The following is a 20,396-nucleotide window of genomic DNA, read 5'->3' as shown; positions in this document are numbered from 1 at the left end:
GTTTAAAACAGTTAATTTAACAAACAACACATATATCCTGATTTTTCACAAACTTACTTCCAAGTTATATCATAAGGCACATAGGAAAACTGAGTTATAATTAGTCTACTTAATAAAGTAGATCTATAGTACCATATATTGTTCTGTCAAAGAACAAAATTTCTAAGTATCAATATTTTACCTGTAAAAGTGTATTAATAAGATCTCAGCCTTATCAAGGTTGTTTGGTCTGGTTAGTGGTAAATGCCCAAAATGTATTAGAAATATGAAAAGTCAAGATTTAAGCTCCATATAAGATGATAACCACACTTGCTAAATATATAATGGCAATCACACCTTTCTTCTGTTACAGTGTTAACTTATCTTCCATCATCTTTTTTTAAAAAATAAGCTACTTTCTGTGCTAATTTTCTAAAGACCCTGAGCAAAAGTTACAATAATGCACTTTAATGTGGGCAGTGAACTGTCAATATGTAACCACACATTTATACAGCCAGAAGGACACCTTTAAAGTCTATTAAATAGCCACTTCGACCACCAGAGGAGATTTAAGGGGTCCAAAAAGTGGAGAATATGTGCAAAGTTATTCTTAACAATCCACTAAAGCAAGACATATATCTTGACTTCTTTTTTATTTTTTATTTTTTTTAGGAAATCCACAATCTAATTGGTATTTAACTACAACAGAAGCATGGATATGAACATTCACCACTGCCCAGACCATTAAGATTTTAGCTTAAATTAAAAGAAAAAAAATGCTACTGTAAACTAGGAAATATATTCAGATCAGCATCCACCAGGCTTCTGAGTTTATCTGCTTTAAGACGAAGAACTTCAAATCTCTGTCAGAAGTTTTTTTCTAACAAATATATCAACCTGTGCCAAAGCAAAATAAAGCTGAACAAAACCAAAGAAATCTCATTGTTGGTTTTAATCTACTAAGGTTTTTTAAACATTATTCATACAGAATGTCAGATACAATATCATGGTACAGCTGAAGCCAATTAATAGAGCTAATAATTAAATTATACTGACTTGATTAACTTCTTAAAAAATTATATTTTGCTTATTTCCATTTTCCCTGGGGAAAAAAATTAATTTAGATAGAATGGTTTTACAACTATCATTTTAAGCTTTAGAAGATTAAAAGTATAGAATTTCAAACTCTATTTGGAACTTTCATGGATACACGGGGAGTTTAAGTATTTTTCAAATGTTGAAAAGCACGTAACTAACTAAAAAGTTTTATTGGGATGTACATCCCTAAGAGAAGGAAAAGTCACATTCCTGGAATAAATTTACCACCTAATTAATCTTTAATATTTACAGTTGTTACAGTTAATGATTTGTTTAATCATATTCTTTATCTGCAAGTAAAAGGAATAATTGAAACGTTTTTTCAGTTTTAAAATATTTAAAAATGTGAAGTGTTCGAAATTCCATAAGTACACATACAATTGCAGGATTTGAAAAATAACTTTAATTAATCTTTATTTTATTAGCCTAATCATTTAACTGGGAATATGATTATTTGCCCATCATAATACAATTCTTCTTTTTCTTTTTCCTTCGAGATTCTGGAAATAAGTAATATACAATTTTAAGAGGCACTTGATAGAATGATTCAAAAACTCCCCTTACCGTCTGAAAGATCTAATTAATTTTTTTAAAAATCCAAATACGCTTCGTAGACAAAAAAGAAAAAAATACACTTTGTAAAGGAGACGATACTGTAAACTCATTTGCCAAGTGGCTGCAGATGCTACACACCAAGCTGTTTTTTTTTTTAATTTCCCAAATATCTTGTGGGTTAAGAAAAAAAAAATAATGTCTTGTAAATAATAAAATAATAATAATTAGAATAATAATAAAAAGAAGAGGAAGGATTAAAAAAAAAAAAAAACCAATGTTAGAAAAGGTTCGTTAAGGTAGTTTGTGAGGGACTTCCGGATTCGTGGCTGTCCAGGTTAGAGGTCACGGCTGTCACTACAGTGATAGTGGGATTGGTCAGGTCTGTTAAAGTGGTCGCAGTGCCGGGTGGAGTGAGAGCGCCGCTGTCTGCTGAGGGCGGGGCCGGAAGCGACGTGCCATCAGCTTTATCAACACCCCCATTCTCCTGCCGCAAAAGGTTCCTTCTGAATTTGGCTCGTGCGTTTTGGAACCAAACCTGCAAACCAACCCCAATGGATTTCTTTACCGATGTTTATTTTTTATTTTTTATACTTCTTTTTCTCTCTCTTTCCTTTTTTCCTTCTTCTTTTTTTTTTTTTTTTTTTTTTGGATATCTGTTTCTCTTTTTAGATAGAATTGTTTATTTTTCTTGGGAGAGAAGGGCCTTTTTTTTTTTTAATTTTTACTTTTTTGCCTTGCTTTTAAAACAGAATAATGCCAAGTGATGCTACAAGTATTCTGTCAACTGCACGTCCTCCCCCCAGCATGACAAGTGCCATCGGGACAACTGAGGCTCACTTGGAGATACCATGGAAATGAAGGCACAGAGATAAAGTGGGGGACATAGATCCTGATTCTTCAACTGTTTGTGGTCTTTCGAGAATGAGGAGAGGCAGGGTCATTGAAAGTTTGGAAAAGTAAGAATCACTCATATGAAATGAACATCACTGAAACAGATTTCAAGCTATTCTTGAGTCTGACACATGGCAAGTATTCCTGGCATAGGAAAAACTTCCAGGGCCACAGACACCAAGCAGCCTGAAACTGGTTGGCGGAATTTAAAATGCCTCCTATTCCTCACTCAGAAGGGGAAGAGGATCACAGGGGACCCACAGCAACCACTATAATTTCATTATTTGTATGTTTGTCCCATGGTGACTTTAGGAAAACACCTGGACAGCAGATCTAACTCCCAGTATTTAATTTTTAAATATGGTTTATTAAAACGGGAAAATACTTGCCCCCGTTGGTTGCTGAGACACTAAACAGACTTGTGGCTTCCCAGGAGATGAAAACATGGGTCGACTTGAATTTGGAAGGTTATAACATGTGAGTGAGTCTGCCAAGAGTTTGCTGACGTAAGACAGCTTCAGCAGGTGCCCCTCAAGTCTGTGCCCTGAGCCTTCGGGGGATGGAAATCTCTAAAGCCACAGCCCGTGCAAAGAACCTGCATTTGCTGGGCAGTGAGGCAAGCTCTGCCAGCTTTGCTGGACCCATCTCTCCAACTGTAGGGAGAATGTGGCTGCACTGTAAAAGATCCTGGGTCTCTCTTTGGGCACCCTCTGGGAGGCACCCTGCAAAATCTCAGCACACCCTCTAGGGAGATAACTAAGATATGCTAATATAAGAGAAGCAGTTCAGGAAATACAGGTGTCACTCTAAACAGGGAAGAGAACTATTTTTACTGGCAAGGGGAAGGGAGATGTATGCACAGCCAATGATGGAGGTTTCTTACCTGCAAAACTCTTTTGGTCAGCCCTGTTTTCTGAGCAAGCTGCTTGAGGTCCTTGGCATCCGGGTTGTGGTTGATGGCAAAGTAGGATTTCATGGTCCGGAGCTGGTGGTGCTTGAAGGAGGTGCGCATGCGCTTGGTCTTCTGCGAGGGTGGGTAAGGCTGCTGATCGCGGTCCAAGTGGTCGGCCTCATTCTCGTTACAACCTGTTGCGGTAACAGGGAACACACACGGCTCAGTGGAAACTCCTGCATGAGCTGAAATGATGGCGGATGTTGGATACTAATGCTGGGATAATAAAGCAACGGTGGCAAAGGCTGTCGACCCAATTATGAGTGGGATCCGGACAAAAGAAAGAGGTTAATCGCCAAAGTCAGCCAAGCCAGTCTGCTCATGTAGACGCAACCGAAGTTCATATAGTAGAAAAATACTAGATGAGTCCTCTCTTTTACTTAGTGGTTCCTAGAAAACTTGGGAAGATGAATAAGCCATAAGTGTGAGAGTAAGAGAAATCACCAAGACTGAAAAGAAAAAGCTCTTTTCTAATATATTTATGTGCATCAGCACACTGCCCCTCCACACACACACAGACTCTATGTTTTGCCCAATTTGTGAAATGAGATGCACTATCGTGAAGGTATTGCTTTTTTATGCCAACAAGTAATTTCAGCTCCCTCAAATCTGGGCATTTCTGAGAGCCTACCAACTAAGGAAGAATTCCAATTTTGAGCCTTTTCTGATGGTCCTAGAGCCTTCTCGATCAGGAAAAAGTGAGCAAATGGCTGGAGAAGGGGGAGACGTTACAAAGTAAAAATGTGTAGATTTCCCACATCATTATAAGAATATTATTTTTGAGGGCTTTTAGCTATAATGAGTTAACCTAGAGCTATACCAGGAAGAAAACAGTTTTCCCATGGGGTTATTTTCATAAATATTTCTGAAAGAGAATGAGCCCAGACTTCTCATCACGGGTTGGTTCAAGCCTGGAGCACGCCCTACAGCTCACAGCACAGAGACACGGATGGTGCTTATTTCTAGGCTCAGATCTCAGCACTTCTTGCTCCAGCTGTGTGTGAGTGGGATTGGAGCTGTGCCTCTGGACGGACCAGCAGAAAGAGGTGGCATCTTCTCTCCCCTTGCAAGGCATCCTCAGCACTGAGGGCAAAACAACCCAGCCCTTGAAACTAGCCTGAAAGTCATTTTCCCCAGGCTATGAGGTTGCACGTTTAAGAGGTCATTTCCAATAATCTACCGGCTCTGCATAGGAAATATGATGACAAAATGAAAACATTTTGCTAGTGACTTACTGATTCAACCAACTTTGCAACTTATAGGGCGTGGCAATTTCTTTTCTTGAAACCCTTGCTTCAGATACTTATCTGATGTATATTCAGATCTGATCATCCTGCATTTCAGTGCATTACAATAAAATATCTAAAATCAAGCTGATCCCGTCACTGGGGAGAGGCGGAGGAAAATCCTGAACCTTGAAGAAAGTGAGGCATCTCTTACTCTTAGCTCTTCCATTCTGCTTGATAAGATATTATTTGCCTGCTATGCTCTGATTACAATTACTTTTTAAAAAATATTTTCTGTAAATCAGCATATATACAGAAACACAATGGTTCTAGTCATTAACCAAGAGGTCAGCGGCATCACAAAATCCATTTAACAAGAAATTCTCCCTAATGTAAGACGATCAGGCATGAATTAATGTCTCCTTTGTTTATATCTCCATAAGATGCATAAATTGGAGGGTGCACTTGGTAAGAGAGCAGGCAAGTTCATTAAGAGAAAGACTATACCAGATTCACCTGTGGGGCCCCGAAGTCAAGCTCAGGGCCGGGAGCTCAAGAAGCGTTCAATCAAGATTTTGAATCTCTGTTCATCCATAAAATTATGAGTGACTGTTAGTGCAAAACCAAATCAACTTGAACTGGGATCCCAGTTAGATATATACACTCAAATGTTGAATACAGACTTCGTAAGCCCCACCAGAAAGGTTACCATATACCCAGAGATAAGAGACAGAATATACTTTACATTTTACCCTATGTCAGCCCAGTGGGGATATGTCAAGTTCCAATATTCTACAGAGTTGTACATTCATAGCCTCAAATGGATGAAACAGCATCTTATGACCTACTATAAAACTACACTGATCTCCAGTAAACTGAGCTATATTTCACAACCAGATTACAAATGTACCCACAACAAAATGGTCCAGGAGGCACACCTTAGTCATCGAGGGCTTCTTCAAAGAAGATTTCGTCCCTATCATATGTGAGTAACACGTAGCTTTTCCTGAGCAGCACGTCAAATTGAATATTACATTTGGGATAGAAGAATTAACTTGGTGTTTAAATAATGCCCTGAGCCATTTTTCCCCCCTAAAGTAATCTTTCTTAGAAATGAACGTGATTCCTAACCTAACTATATGCTCATTAGTCATTAAAAGGAAGTTTATGAAAGATAATTATAGAATGATTTGATAAAATTGCTTCTCTGAACATGCATTCTATATCCATTATTGCAGATTAAAAACTCAGTGGAGAATTTTCGTGCCTTAAACACAATTATGGGACTTGTTCTCACAAAGAATAAAATTCAGTGTGTATGGAGATTAAGTTAGCTCTTTATTAAACAAATATTACTGTATATGATTTCCTGTGACTGAGCAATCACTTATGTTATTCAATTTAATAAAGCAATCTGTTTCTTCTACAGACTAACTCAGTGCATTATCCTAAATTACTTATGTTTAACTACAAATGCATTGTGTAAACTTGCAAGTGATTGTGTTTCCCCAGGGTCTACTTCTAAAGCTATAGATGGTTTTTTTCTGCTGAAATATAGGATGAAATGACAACTCTCTTAAAACTGTCTTAAACATACACCTATAAGTACAAATCTGGTGTTATAAAGTTAATGAGAAGATCTGAATATTTTATTTTCCAGTCACTTATGAAATAGCCCCTATACTAACGTGAGTTTCTGTTCTGAAGGTGGGGAACCTTCAGAGAACGAACTGATCCCTGAGAGACCACTAGGGGTCAGTGCCAGGCTAATGGAACGACTACCGGGAGCTTTTGAAGTTTGAGAGTGAAGAAAGAACCTAAGGAAGGGAGATTTTGAGAAGTGGCAAAAATTTAGTCTCTCAATTAACGTTCAGTTACCCAAATAAGAGCTCCCTATCTTAGACTAACGCTTCTTCTCACCTCCGCAGAGCTTTATTTCAATCCAGCATTCCAAATAAACTTTCCACGTCTTTCTAAAACATCTGCCTGATTTCTGCACAAAGAGGGATAAACTGAATTAGGAATATTCTCATTAAAAGGCGTTTGCCTTATGCCAAGCACTAACTGATCTTTACCAAGTTTCACACCTTCTCTGGAAGTCTCTGGATCTTAAATATATTCTGTGTACATGTTTTTGAATATATATCAATGTATAAATTATATTTCTTTAGTATCAACACTACTCTCTCGGAGAGTGGCTGACACTGAAGCAGAGATGGCAATGGAAGATCCAAATAATGAGCTAAAACTGCAAGGACGTTTTATTTTCTAACTTTTAAGATGTTTCTAATTTGCCGAAGCTTTTCTTCTGTTAGTTTTGTAACAAACTGGCATTAGATTCACAAACTCTTTTTAATGGTGGGTTGATCTTTGGTGAATCATCTTTAACCCAGTTTCTCTAGATTATTTTCACCTGATCTTGAAGAAGTATGTACTATTTACTTGTATCTCTGGGGAAAGTGGAGAAAGGTTGGGGTGGATGCTAATTAAGAGGCATCTGATCGGTAGTGGCGTGATGTACAAATTCCTTCGGGTGAGGGAAGCCTCCACAACTTTTCCCTCCTTCAGCAGCAAGACAACATCAACTTTCTCTCTAACCTTGTAGCAGCACGAATCTGCAAACTAAAGACCTAAGTGGAAGGCGATTTTCATTCTTTTTAAAAAATAAATTTGTACTCCCTAGTTCTTGGAGAAGGAGGAGAAGCTAAATTCTACTGTCCTTAAAGCCCCTTGAATCTTTCTAACATAAAATAAGATCCAAGGAGAAATCAAATTTACCTAATTAGATTAAATAAACAAGCGAAAAGGCAGGCTTGCCGCCGTTTGGCTAGAAATCCCTCCCCACCCCGGCCCCTTTCTGGACTTTGTCCGGGTCTATCTCTCTCTCTGTCTCTGTCTCTCTGTCTGTCTGTCTGTGTCTGTCTCTCTCTCTCTCTCTCTCTGAAAGACTCGCTATTTATGTGGGTCTCTCTCTCTGTCTAATTAGGGCATTAGGGCCTTGGTGAGTGGCTTGAGATTCCAATGTCATCTTCTATTAATAAAGGACAATTAGTGCCCTGCCTGTCCTGCCCCGGGGACCACGCATCAAAGGAGATGGAGTAAGCGCGCCGGGCGAAGTGGCCCCCGGCCGAAGCGCAGCAGGGGGAGCGCGAGGCCGCGACCCGCCGCCGGGGGGTTGGCAAAACCCGGGGCTGCGCCCGCCGCCCAGACACAACCGATTCTGGTGGGTCTGTAGCGAGCAGACCGGCCCTCTCCCTTCGCCTAGCGACCTTGGCCTGAACCCTCTAGGGAGGAGTGCAGCAGCGCCGGGTGCGCCGTCCCTACTCTCCATGGGAAGCGCCCCGCCAGGCCATTAAGAGGCATCTGATCGGTAGTGGCGTGATGTACAAATTCCTTCGGGTGAGGGAGGCCTCCACAACTTTTCCCTCCTTCAGCAGCAAGACAACATCAACTTTCTCTGTAACCTTGTAGCATGCATTCAACTGAGGGAGCCCAGGAGAGGGTTGGGGGGAGCCGCTCGTCCTGCGGGGCTCCCCCTGAAAATCTGAGGTCAGAGCAGAACTCTTAGTTCAGCTTCGTTCCAACTGGCTGTGTGACCTTGGGCAAATCACTTATCTGGTTGGACACTGTTCCTTTACCACTGAGCAACAACAATGGTCAGGCACCATACCAGGCTCTGGGACTGGAAGAGAAAAACAAGCAAGATCCGGGCTTGGGGATGTCCTTGCTTTGGCTGCTATGTGGGTGCTCATGGTAACGGGGTGCGGTTGCCACAGCGAGGTCCCCAAGGTCATCTTCCAACAGAATGGACTCCCCTAGCCTGATTCTCCAGCCTGCTGAGATTCCCATCCAGGGCTGGGCCAGGGCAGGGGAGATCAGAGCAGCCAGCAGGCCTCTAGGCTTCTGAAAAGTCACCCTAGGGCTTCCTGGAACCCCTTTCCTGGGAACTGGGACACACAAGAAGAGCTTCCATCCTGTGCGGAGTTAGAGTATGGTCCACAGTACCTGTCACCATCCCTTTCCCGGGGAGATGGAGGATGGGGACAGGCTAGCAACAGTGGGAAGTTGGTGAGTGGGAGAGTTTGATAAATGATAGATGTTAGCCCCAAAGCAAGGAAGAAAGTGTGCTCTGGCCCATTGCCTGCATTTTCTTTTCAGTTAAGAGAGGAGGCTAGTGGAGGCCAGAAGAGGAGCCTGTGACACCACCAAGCCTGGAGGTTCTTTCAGTCTTCCAGGGGTCTGGATGGCTGACCACACAGGGAATGAGCTGGCTGGATGAGGACCCTGACCTAGGAAGGGGTCCAGCCAGCTCCTCCGCTGCGGAGAGGGATCCCCACCCCTGCAGCTGCTTTGCACCAAGATGGGGGATTTGGTTTTTTAACACTCCTGCCAACTGTGTTCTGATTAACTCTGGGCTGGTGACCACAGCCTCTGCCCCCGCTAGACAGACTGGGGTTTGCTCTGATTTTTTTTTCCCCCAGTATTTAGGAAAACCTCCTCCAGGATCTATAATTTGGCTTCCACACAGGAATTGCCCTAGGGCTGTTTTGCTCCAACTGGGAGCCAGAAACTAATGGGCTCATTAACTAATGGGCAACCAGGGTTTGGCTCAGCCTGCTTGGGAGAAGTCATTGCAGCCCCATGGTTATGAATGTGTTTTTTGCCACAACCTAAATAAAGGTCTCTCTCTCTCTTTCTTTCCCTCCCTGCCTCTCTCTCCCCCTCTCCTTCCCTCCTTCTCTCCATCTTTCCCTTTCTTCTGAGCGAAGGGGTGTTGTAGGAAGAAAAGGGACATGCTACGCAAAGCGCCCTCTTGCAACAAGATCTTGGACTGGGAAGGAGTTCTGTGGAATCCTCCTGGGGGCAATGGGAGGCTAGGACAGAACGGGAGTGACAGGGGCCCACCTGAGTTGTAATTGACGATGTCCACTCCCAGCGCTGGGCTCTTCCGCTTCCGGGGCCGCCCCTTCTGCACGGTGCCAGTGCCATTGAAGTAAGGCAGGGCCAAGCCGCCGCTCTTGGCCGCCAGCTCGGTGTAGCTCAGCTGCGGAGGATACTCCCCTTGCAAGAGGGTCTCGAAGTGGGCGCGGCAGTACACCAGGCTGTCCTTCATGCCAAAATGGTCGCCCGTGGTCAGGGTCTTGTTGCAAGTGGAGCAGGTGAAACAACTCAGGTGGTAGACAGAGTCTCGGGCGCGCATGACCATCTCGGAGGCGGAGATGCCAAGGTGGCAGCGGGCACATCTCTGCACAGAGAACCTTCTGGAAGGAAACAGTCGTGTCAGGGCTCTGGTTGAGGCAAAGGCAGGGCCCATCTCCCACCCGCGACACCAGGGGCTTGGTCAGCAGCGGCCCAAGACTGAGACCTGAGGGGGCTCCGGGAGGAGAGGACAGGGGCCCACTTGGACATTAATCTTATTTGCGTATTGACCCGTTCTGGTGAACCAGGACAAAGATCCTTTGCATTAAAATCAGAAGAAGCGGGTAACATCCTCAGTTTCCTTCTCTATAAATTGGAGATTTAAAAAGACAAAAAAGCAAAACCCGCCACTACGTAACTCATAACTTTGTCGAAAGAATATTAAATTGCGATGCCGAGTGAAAACGCTGCATCGATTACAAAACATTCTAGGAACGAAGAGTGGTGTTATTATTACGCATGGATGTGTGAACGTGCGTGAGAGCGTTCAGACGGACGCAGCCCCGGAAAAACGACACTTTTGCAGAGGAAAGCTTATTCTTTTTTAACCACCTCTCTGGCTCCAGCTCAGAGCGGAGCTGGGCCACCTGCACGTGGTTCTCGCTCCCAATCCAGAAACAGAGCCGGGAAGACTCAATGAACACGCCTGCGCCCAGGGCCCTCTCCAGTCTGGCGGGCTCAGCTCTAACCAGCAGTGAAGGGAACTCGCGACTGAGTGGCTTGGGTTTCGGCAACCGCGATGTTCCTTCTTATGATCATTTACACGGCTCCCCCCCCCCCCCCCCCCCCCCCACCCCCCGCGAAAACCGAACACCCGGTGTCTGTTGCTGCCCGGGCCGCCAGTTCAGTTCCAAGGCACGAACCTTGCTCAGTTCGTAGTAAACGGAAAAAAAAAACTGCTTTAGTCTTGGTCGGCCGAGACACCGTTCCTTTACTCTTCCCGGATTTCTCCAGGTTCCCTCAACCTGGCTGGGCAGTGCGGGAGCGCATGATGTGCACTGATGCCGCTCCAGACCTGGGTATCCCTGCCACCCATCCTCACCGCCCGTCGCGGGGCGGGGGTGCAGTTAGAAGAGTCTGCAGTGGATTTCCCAGATCTCGGGATGATAACCTTCCGCGGACAGGCGAAAGGTGGGGGACGACGGGAGGGGCTCTCGGGCTCGGAGGTGGCCGTGCCAGGTGTACCGGGCGTAAGGGAGTGGGGCGGGAATACCTGTAGTAATCCTCCTTGCAGTAAATGCTACCGTCCTTGGCGAAGCAGGTGAGCTCGGACTCGAGAGCCAGCTTACATTCACAGCACTTCAGGCATCTCAAGTGCCACTGCTTGTCCACGGCCAGCAGGTAGTACCTGTCCGAGATCTTGCCCCCGCAGCCGGCGCACAGAGCGGGCTTCTCGGGGCTCAGCGGGGGCATGCCCTGCAAGGCAAGCAAAGGCGCGCTGAGGAGGACGCGCGGGGGCCGCGCGGCGCGAGTCCCAGGCATCCGGGAGCGCGTCAGGGTAGGGGCCCCCCAGCGCAAAGGCACACGTCGAGGAAACGCTTGCACTTCCTCCCTTTGCGGCTCGCCGCGTTTCTGCAGCGTCTGCCCGAGCCAGCGTTCAGTCCTCCCGGGGTTGTTCACCTAAAGACAGGCCGGCTGTCTGTTTTAAAACGGCTAGGAGCGCATTGACTAGAGTTTGGTGCATATTTCTGAACTCGAGTAATTACAGGCTAAAAACTGTGGCCTTCAACGCACATGAAATAAAACCACAGAAATTGTTATTGCGGAGTGGAAAGGAGATTTGAATGAGCACGAATTGTTTTCCAACAAACGCAATTACAATCCTATTTCTGCACATTCTTATTAGCAGCGTTGAGATTGAAAGGAAGGGAAAGGTTATGCCTAGGCTTCTCATTTGGCCGACGCTTTCGATCGCATATATTTAGCAGATCTGTTGGTCTCTAATTTTCAGGGATATCGTTCCTCTTCCTAGTGAGAGCGTAAAGAGCCTGTTCCCAGGGAGGGGCTGTTGTCCGGTACCCTGTGCACAGTCCTTCTTTCCCTAGCATCAAGATACCTAGGAGATCTTTGTCCTGAAAAATCTGTTTAGCGCCCAAGATTCTCGCCTGCATCCCCACCGCCAAGCCGAAGATGGGGAAACCTCTCCTTGACGAGCGCAGGCCCGCTGTGAAATTCGGGTTTGCGTTGGCGCTTTCTGTGTTTAAACAGGATAGCCACAAAAGAGGAAAAAAGAAGTTAACCGCTGGACTTTACCCTTAAGACTAGCAGAAATGGGTTGGACTTCCCCCACGAAACTTTGGCGGGCCTGGAAAAGTAAAGTTTTGTCCTTTACCCAGACCAGGGACCCGCACTGAATTCATGTCGCAAACGTAGAAAGATCCAGCAACTCGGCTACTTGGTGGAACCCCAAACACCGCTGACCCGCCCAGAGCAGGCTACCGGGTTAATTTGAGCTACACGGCCCGGTGTGATGCCAAAGGATCTGCACAGCTCTGTTCGGCTGAAATCATTTCCGGAGACTTTTGTAGTTTTTCCCCTCTGGCTCGTAAGTGGGAAAGGGAAACGCATAGATTATTAATTGGTTTTCTTTATTAAGCGGACGTGACTTTTATTCTTAAGAATAGTAGCAACAGCGGTAGTTAATTACATGGTTTAAGGGCTTGGGCGAGGTGTCCCGCTCCTCCGGGTTTTTTATTAGATTCCGTTACACATTACACCCGCCCGGCCTGGAAGCTGAACGCGGTCCTCTCTCGCTAGAGGGGCCGAGCTGGGCTGCCAGAGACCCCGAAAATCTCAGGGTCTGGGGGTGCCAAGCTCCGAGCGTCCGGGTAACTGGAAGTAGCCCAGTGGTGTCCTCCACTCAAAGTTTCCCATGTGTCCCAGAGACCAGAGCCCCGGGGCTCCTGCTCGGCCCGGACGCGTCGGCCACGCGCCGTCCGCCCTTTTCCCGCGTCCAGCTCGCCCTCCGGCCGCCGATCCTCACGGGGGAGGGCCGGGAGTCACGGGGGCCCGGAGCCCGGGCTCTAAGGTCTGCAGGAGAGGACGACCCAGTCCTCCGACTCCCAGCTCGCCCTGCTCTCCCGGGAACCGCTGCGGCAGCGGGTAGTGAGCTCGGGGTCTCAGAAGCGGAGACATTTCGAGTCAGAAAGGGGCCGTTTCTCACGGAGAAAACCCACCCGCCAGCCTGGAGCGGCGGTCCCCACGCCGCGCCATCCTCAACTCGCCGGCCGGGGCATCGAGGCTCGGCTTCCAGAGCGCGCAGGGGCGCCGACTCCCGCGCCCCGGGGCCCTTCCTTACCGCGTCGCGGCCGTTGAGCTGGGCGCCTTTGGCCAAGCGGGCCTCGGTCTTGGATCTGCGCTCCATCTCCTCCATGATGCCTTGGATGTGGCCTCCGGAGATCCCGTGGAAGAGCATGGCTGGGGGGCGGAAAGGACACGAGTTGTCTTCTGCTCGGCACCCCACTATTTCCATATACACACGCCCGGAGCTCTCAGCTCATCCGAGTGAAGGAGCAGAAGGGACCGCGGAGGGCTGCGCTCTGGAGGAGCGCGGAGATGCTCGGGGACCGAGGGCAGGAGGGAAAGGGAAGAAGAAAGAGGCAGACGGAGTGGAAATCGGTCTGCTCGGAAAAGAAAAAAAGAAGAAAGGGGCGGGGGGAGCCCCAGCAGCTTCTCGAAGGAGATGTGCAGAAAACAAACAAACACGGCGGAGGGGAGAGCAGAGGAAGAAGGGGGATCTTACTGCTCCGAGAGATCGAATTACTAATGGGAAACAACTGCGGCGGGGGAGGACAACAAAATCTGAGGAAGAAAGAAATTAGTTTAGAACACAAAGAAAGAAAAAGAAGTGCTGTTTTCAGCGGTCCCTGGCTGCTCGCAGGTTCCCAGTGCCTGTAGGTTGGGTTGGGGACTGCTCCTGCCAGAGCTGTGTCCAATTTGTTAAGAGACTAAAGCCAGCCCATTTTTGATAATTTAGTAGGAGGAGTTCTCTCCCCGGAGCTGCCACGGATTTTTATTCAGACAACAAAGACCTGTCATACTCCTCTCAACCCCCTGGTGATGGGCAAGCGAGGACAAACATTACAAGGCGGGGGGGGGGGGGGGAAGGGGGGAGGCAGGAGGCGGGGGCATTTACTTCCCCCCCAACACACACACACACACACACAACCCCACACGTCCTTCCAAGAATTCCCAGCAATCACGTTTTAAAGGGGGAAAAGGAGCCCTTATTGTCCCTGCCCCAGCATAGGAGGCAGAGAGCTGGCCTGTTTGGTCCAAGTTCAAGATCAGACTCCAGGCTCAAGGCATACAGAACGTTGGCTCCAAACTTTGAGTTTTCTCTCTGTGGACTTTCTGGTCCCCAGCTCACGGGGACCTCAAATAAGTAAATATTGGCCAGATACCCCTCTCCTCCCCATCCTGTCTTCCTCAGCTCACTTTTTAAGAGCAAATCGCCTTACCTTCCCAAGAACCCCCGACTCTACCAGGGGCTGGAGCATCCCCCCAAAGTGAAAAGCAGGCTAGGAGAGCCCATGTTTCTGGAGTTTACTTTTGGCAAAAAAGGTTTTCTTTGCAAAATTAGCGTCGAGGCCAGGGCGTGGACTTGTAGGCGCGAGTATGCAGCTGAACCATGACGGTAGAGTGAAGTGTTCTCTCACCCCGTACAGTTTTGCAGGAAAACTGCCTTTGAAACTTGTCAATGTGGGCAGCGGCCCGGGGCCCCGGGAGATCTTGGCGCCCGCCCTGGCGGGACCAGGCGCGTCCTACTGCGTGCTGTTCCCATCGGCCTGGCCGGACTGGGACTTGTAAAACTGGATGCACCTCACAGAGAGGAGGATGTGAAAGGGGCTCCTCGCCGTGGAGGAGGGGAAGGTGAGAGCTGACGAGCAGAATGGCAGACCTGCGCCTCACAAGAGGCGGGATTGTTCTGTCTCCCTCTGTCCCCATTAGCGGCGGCCCCTCCTCGGCCCTATTAAAAAGTGTCCACAATACTCTGATATTGTCGATTCATTCAAACCACCAGAAGCCCCCTAGGGGCCCCCAAGCACGGAGCTGCGGCAGGAACCAACCCAGCTTCAGCCAGGGAGAGGAGGAAGCCGCCCGTTGCTCTCTGCTCTCTTCCTCCCTCAGCTGCCTGTCTTTCCTCTACTCCCCATGGGCTTCCCAGGAACGTGGGCCTAGGTCCTGACACCTCCAGGATACCCCAGACAAGTGCTTCCCTCTTCAGGGAACCGACAAGGAAGTGGGGCCAAATCTAGAAAGAAGGGAGAGAGGGAGGGAGAGAAGGAGGAAAGGAAGGAAGCAATAGGAAAGGAAGCAAGAGGGAAGGGATGAAAGAGGAGGGTTCACGAGGAAGGAAGGAAGTGACAGAGGAAAAAGAAAGGCAGGCAGGCAGCAAGGAAGGAAGGAAGGAAGGGAGACAAGAATGGAGGGAGGAGGAAACAACCCTTGCACGGCAGCCTGACTTCCTGTCCCAAAGCATCGCCTCCTGAAGCTGCTGGAGTTGCCTCTTCCATGAAACCCCAGACACCATGCTTTCCCTTGTTCTTTCTCAGGGTCAAAAATAATGTTATTTGCAGACTGGACGCTGTTACAGTCCTCCGGGTGCCGGAATACAGCTCATAAAACACAATTTCACACAAAAATGAATCCAATCAAGTGAACTAAGCTGGAGACCTCCCCCCCTCCTCACTTTGGCAGCCCTACCGGACAGCAGGGCTGCTATTTACTGTAAGTAATGTAATTAGCCCCTTTGGATGGAAATCAATGAGCTTTTCAAACCCACGTGCACACACGAAGGGCCCCAAGGAGGGGCTGGAGGCGGCAGCCCTTTCAGAGACAGCAGGTCCTCTCACAAAGGGGCAGCTTGCCTTCCCGTGAGTCAGGGGCTAAATGGACTCAGACCCCGAGGAGGAGGAGGAGAAAGAGGAGGGGGTCTCCAAGAGGAACATCAGTCAATTACCCCAAGGAGGCTCCAAGAAAAAAGTAAATACAGAACCTCAATCCAGGGTCCCGCTTTGCCTAGTTTCCGGGCTAAACTCTTCCCTCTCCTGTCAAATGGGACTGTTTGGAATCAGTTTGGCTCTTGTTGGGTTTTGGTCCTGCTCGGCAAAAACAACAAAGAGCCCAAGAACACCACTCCCCCCCCTTTGCAAGACATGAAATTTTGAAGACCCCATGAAGTGAAAGTTAAAGAACTCCAAGAAAAAAACAGAACTTTGTGAAGAGTCTCCAGGGAAGCCAAGCACAGAAGTCCTGTAAGCCCTCCAATCATTCCTTCCTTCATTCCTTCATTCACTCATTCATGTGTTCCACACATATCTGTTCATCATCTATCAGGTACAAGCAGAGCTGAGCACCTTCTGCAACCAGCTTTCTGATTGGATCCCAGTTATGCCTGCTTTTTCTTATAAAATTCAGGTTATAATTTCCTGCCCCCAGTGGGATTTGCTTCCCAGAAAGAAGCCAACCGCCTGGATTCTTCCTTCTCAGCCAACGCAGGAAGTTGGCAGAAAGGCAGGGGTGGGGCGCGGCTGCTGGAGTTTGGGAGGTCCTTGTGAGTCCTGCGGAAATTGCTCCCCATCAGTCCAACCCTGCCTGCTCTCACAGTTCCTTAAGGAGGAAGCCCACGGCGGGGGGTATGCTCCAAGAACTAGCGTGTGACCTGGGGTGTCCTAACCTTTTTGTCTCGGAGCCCCGGGAATTACCCAAGAGGGTCCCCCTCGCTACCCCTCACTCTCAAGGGACAGTAAGCACTTTAAGGAGAGTGTCTTGGTGGCTCTCTCCCCAGGAGGGGCTGGGCCGACGGCTGGCGGAATAGCCCGGGAGCGCTCCATAAAAGTTGGACTGCTCGATGGTTCAAGTCTTGGGGCTGAGCCCCCGCCACTCTCAATGGGACAGGTGCACGCGGCTCTCACCCGCCCGCGGCCTGGAATAAGATTCGAATCTCCTCTCCGAACTCAAAGCTCTATTTGGAGCAATGGACTAGAACCCTAGCCAGGCGCTGTCTCCCCTACAATTGGGCACCCACAGTCCAGTCTTTTCTTTCTGCTCTGCCAGCCACCCGTCCGACTGCTGTTGCCGCTTTCAGGAAAGCCAGTGGCTGGACGCCAGCGGGGCGGAGGAGTCAGGATGGAGGATTCAGAGACCTAGAATCTCCATGAGGGCGGCAACCTGGTCCAGGGCTCCAGCCCAGTCAAAGTCCCCAGAGGGGAGGAGAGGGGAAGTAAAGGGAAGGCAGATCCAGGAGCAGCGGAGGCTTTAGGGTCCGGAAAGGAAAGTAACCCAGCGGTTACTCTTGAGAGCATCTCTTGAGAGCACAGGCGACTCAAGGTCTCTTTAGACCCGAATTTTGGAGGCCAAGATCCTGTGCCCCTGGGTTTGCCCTTTAAAGGCCAGAGGTCACCCTTTCTCCTGACCCTATTAAGCCGGTTGAGGAGCTCCTTGGTCTGAGAGGTGCAACTCTTGAAGCAGTGTCCGGCTTTCGGCACTGTCATGAGCATCTCAGGGCCCGGGGAAGTCTGCGTGGTGCTGGGCCTGGGAACCGCGCACTGAGCGCGGAGCCGCCCAGCACTGGTTGCCCCGGCTGCACTGAGCCGGAGGTGAGCGAGTGGTCCGGAGGCGCCGGGCCTTCCTCTAGTTAGTCGGTGGACAGGGGGAGGCTCTACGTGCAAACCTCCCCACCGTCGGGAATGGCAGGTCCAGACTGGCCCCTGCCCCTGCGCACCTCTGATTCAGTCCTGCTGGAAGGGCCTCCCTCGGGACCAGACGCGAGTGGTTTGAGCCCGGCTGGGCCGGGGAGTTCAGCTGCGCATCTTCGCTGGCTGGCGCCCGGGGACCACGCGCCCCCTATCCACGCACCCCCCGCACCCGCGCAGCCTCCCGCCGGCTCCCCGGCTCCCTTCAAACCTCTGTTCTCCAGGCCCTGGTCCTCCAAGGGGGCGGCTGCCAAGTCTAGGACGCCGTGCCTCTGAAATCTGAAGCCCCATTACCTGCCCGGTGCCGCCGCTGGCTCGGCCGCCCCAGGAATAAAGGAGACGTCCCGCCCCGCGGGCGCTGTGCGGGGTTTAGGTTGAACAGGGTATGGTGAGTGAAGCCGGGTTCCAGTGAAGCCCTGCACAGGTGAGAACCGGTGGCTTCCCCGCCCTCAACCCTTCCAGGGAGAAGACGCCCCCGTAGCTCCGCGGAGCCCCGGGAGCGCATCCCTCTCGCCACTGACAGCTCCGTGACCTCCGCCCTCCACGCCCCCACCTCCCCGAGGAAAGTCAGGGACATTCAAGAGAGGGGCAAAAGGAGGGAAATGCAGGTTGAGGAATCCTGTCAGGGAAGACTATGTATTTCAGAGCCTGCGAAGAGCGGTTTAATTTCTAAGACACACACACACACCCCTCTTCCCTCCACCCAATGAAGGCGCGCACACGCGCGTGCATACACACACCCTTACACTCACACGATCGGCACAGTGGCCCAAGAGAAAAGGAGAAAGGGCAGGGAAAGTGAGAAGGGACCTGGCCTATAACTCACCTGCCTCTAGAGCGGTACCGTTCAGCATCCTTAGAGCGAAGGAGTGGATCACGCTGCAATGGAGGCTACGCTGGCAGAGAAAAGCCGAGTGTCAGGCGGGCGCTGAGCCGGGCCCCCGAGCACCTCCCACCCCGCGCGGGCCCGGTCCCAACCGCTCCTCCTCCCGCTGCGCCCCCAGGTGCCGGGCGGCGCCCACTGGGCCGGGCCTGCCTCAGGAGGGGCCCCGGACGCTCCTGGGCCCCCACCCCGACCCCCGGCGGGATGGACTCGCACTGAGGCCAGACAACCGCTCGCTCCGACGAGACAACCCTCGTGGGGATCTTACCTTACGGTGCAGAAGTTCCCCCTAAGAACCCGGTCCTCGGCGAGGGAGGGCGGGAGGCGGCGGCCAGAGGCGTGGGCCGGTTCCCAGGTCTCGCCGAGGGTTTCTCTGTTAAGCCAAATAAATAAACCGTTGGACGAAAATCAATCTTTCTCTCTCTCTCTCCCTCCCTCTCTTTCTCTTTCTCTCTCCCTCTCTCTCTCTGTCGGAATTGACCCGAATTCTTCACCTCTGACCCGCAGCTCCCTCCACCTGTCTTTTATTTTCTGTTTATGCTTCCAGATCAGGAGGGGGAGGAGAGAGGGTGGGCAGAGGGCGCAGGAGCCGGCCGGTGCCCCGAGCCACGCTCTGAGGCTGCGTTCAGCCCTTCCAGCCCCTCAACAACCAGGGGAGGTGTTAATGGAGGACTCGGCCGTAACTGAACCTCATAAAGCCCAGAGCATCTTGAGGCTTGGGCGCAGCGGGCGGCTAGAGACCCGCGGCGCGCCCTGGGCTCCCGGCCCCGCAGCTGGCCCCTGCCTTCCTGGGGCTAGTACCTAAAAGATGCTGCCGCAGCTGGTGCCTGCATAGACGGTGAAGGAGCAGTAGCATCTGCCGAGATCGGAGCTAAGCTATTGATGGCTCACCCGCCACATCCCCGCCCTCCCCTCCCGGTCCTCCCTTCCCTCTCGGCGCTCCGGGGCTGGGCGCCGGGAACCCAGCTTTTTGGGATGCGCTCTGCGCTCGGAGGCGGCCTTCCCGGCCGGGTCAGCGCGCGGGCCGGAGGTATCTCTGCCGCCCGGCCCGTGCTAGGAGGTGGGAGAGCGATTAACCTTCCGGGAGGAAACGGACTAAAACCCTGGGAGACGGAGCATTCGCGGGGGCATAGACACCCAGACCCGGGACCCGGCGGGGGCCAGGTTACCTGGTCTCCGGTTCCCGAGGGGCTGCGTCGCCCCAGCAGCCTCGGGCGCAGTCAGGCCTCGGGGAAGTGGAGGGAGGACCGGGCTGCCGGGCTTCTGGCCAATTATTTACCTACTCCCCCACCCAGTGCGCCCCTCACAGTCGGAGATGGGGGGCGGGGATCGCTGAGAGGCTCCCGCGCGGATGCGGAAGGGGGTGTGAGCAGCGAGATTGGCCGCTCCGGGACGCGGGTCCGCGTGATGTGCCTCCCTCCCTACCCGCCCCTCCCCCTGTGTCACCCGAGCAGCTCCTCCGCGGCGCGTGGGCCGAGGGCTGAGAGGGCTGGGGGCGCCCGCGCGCGGACGAGCAGCATGAGAAAACCGCGTGGGATGCGGGGGCGCGTGGGGCTGTGGAGGGCTGGACCCACCTCTTCGCCGTCCCGGGCGCTCCGCAGCAGCTTAGGGGTGCTAAGGGATCCAGCAGGAGCCGCCAATCCAAGCTCTCTGGCTTTTTCTTTCCATCCCAAATCTCGGAATGTGGCTCAGAGCACCGCGGACAGAGTCCCTATTTCTACCGGAACACTTAGCTTCACGACCAGTCCCACCAGCCAATTGGTCCCATTAGTTTACCTTCTAAGTTCCCCCTCACCCCCGACTTTCCCCTTTCCGTCGTGGCCTCCTTAGCTCTTTCTTTGGTCGAGAATCCCCCCCAATCTCGGTTCGTTTTCGCAGCCAGGGAGGCGACAAGGTTCAGCTTCTCTGCTCGCTGG

The 20,396-nt window shown here is 50.6% G+C and overlaps 1 protein-coding gene across 1 annotated transcript; it reads right to left on the bottom strand.

Moving 5' to 3' along the window:
- Positions 1-1,909: 1,909 nt before the first annotated feature.
- On the bottom strand, positions 1,910-18,451 carry LHX9 (LIM homeobox 9). The gene is made up of 6 exons (XM_046680063.1): positions 18,424-18,451; positions 13,199-13,317; positions 11,114-11,316; positions 9,607-9,962; positions 3,407-3,609; positions 1,910-2,167 (listed from the first exon to the last, which is right to left on the bottom strand). Exons 1-6 carry the CDS (start codon positions 18,449-18,451, stop codon positions 1,910-1,912), a joined length of 1,167 nt encoding a protein of 388 aa, XP_046536019.1.
- Positions 18,452-20,396: the final 1,945 nt, after the last annotated feature.

This window comes from Equus quagga, chromosome 12, assembly GCF_021613505.1.
Source record: "Equus quagga isolate Etosha38 chromosome 12, UCLA_HA_Equagga_1.0, whole genome shotgun sequence".
In the NCBI taxonomy this organism is placed as follows: domain Eukaryota; kingdom Metazoa; phylum Chordata; class Mammalia; order Perissodactyla; family Equidae; genus Equus; species Equus quagga.
This window is presented reverse-complemented; position numbering and strand designations above follow the sequence as displayed.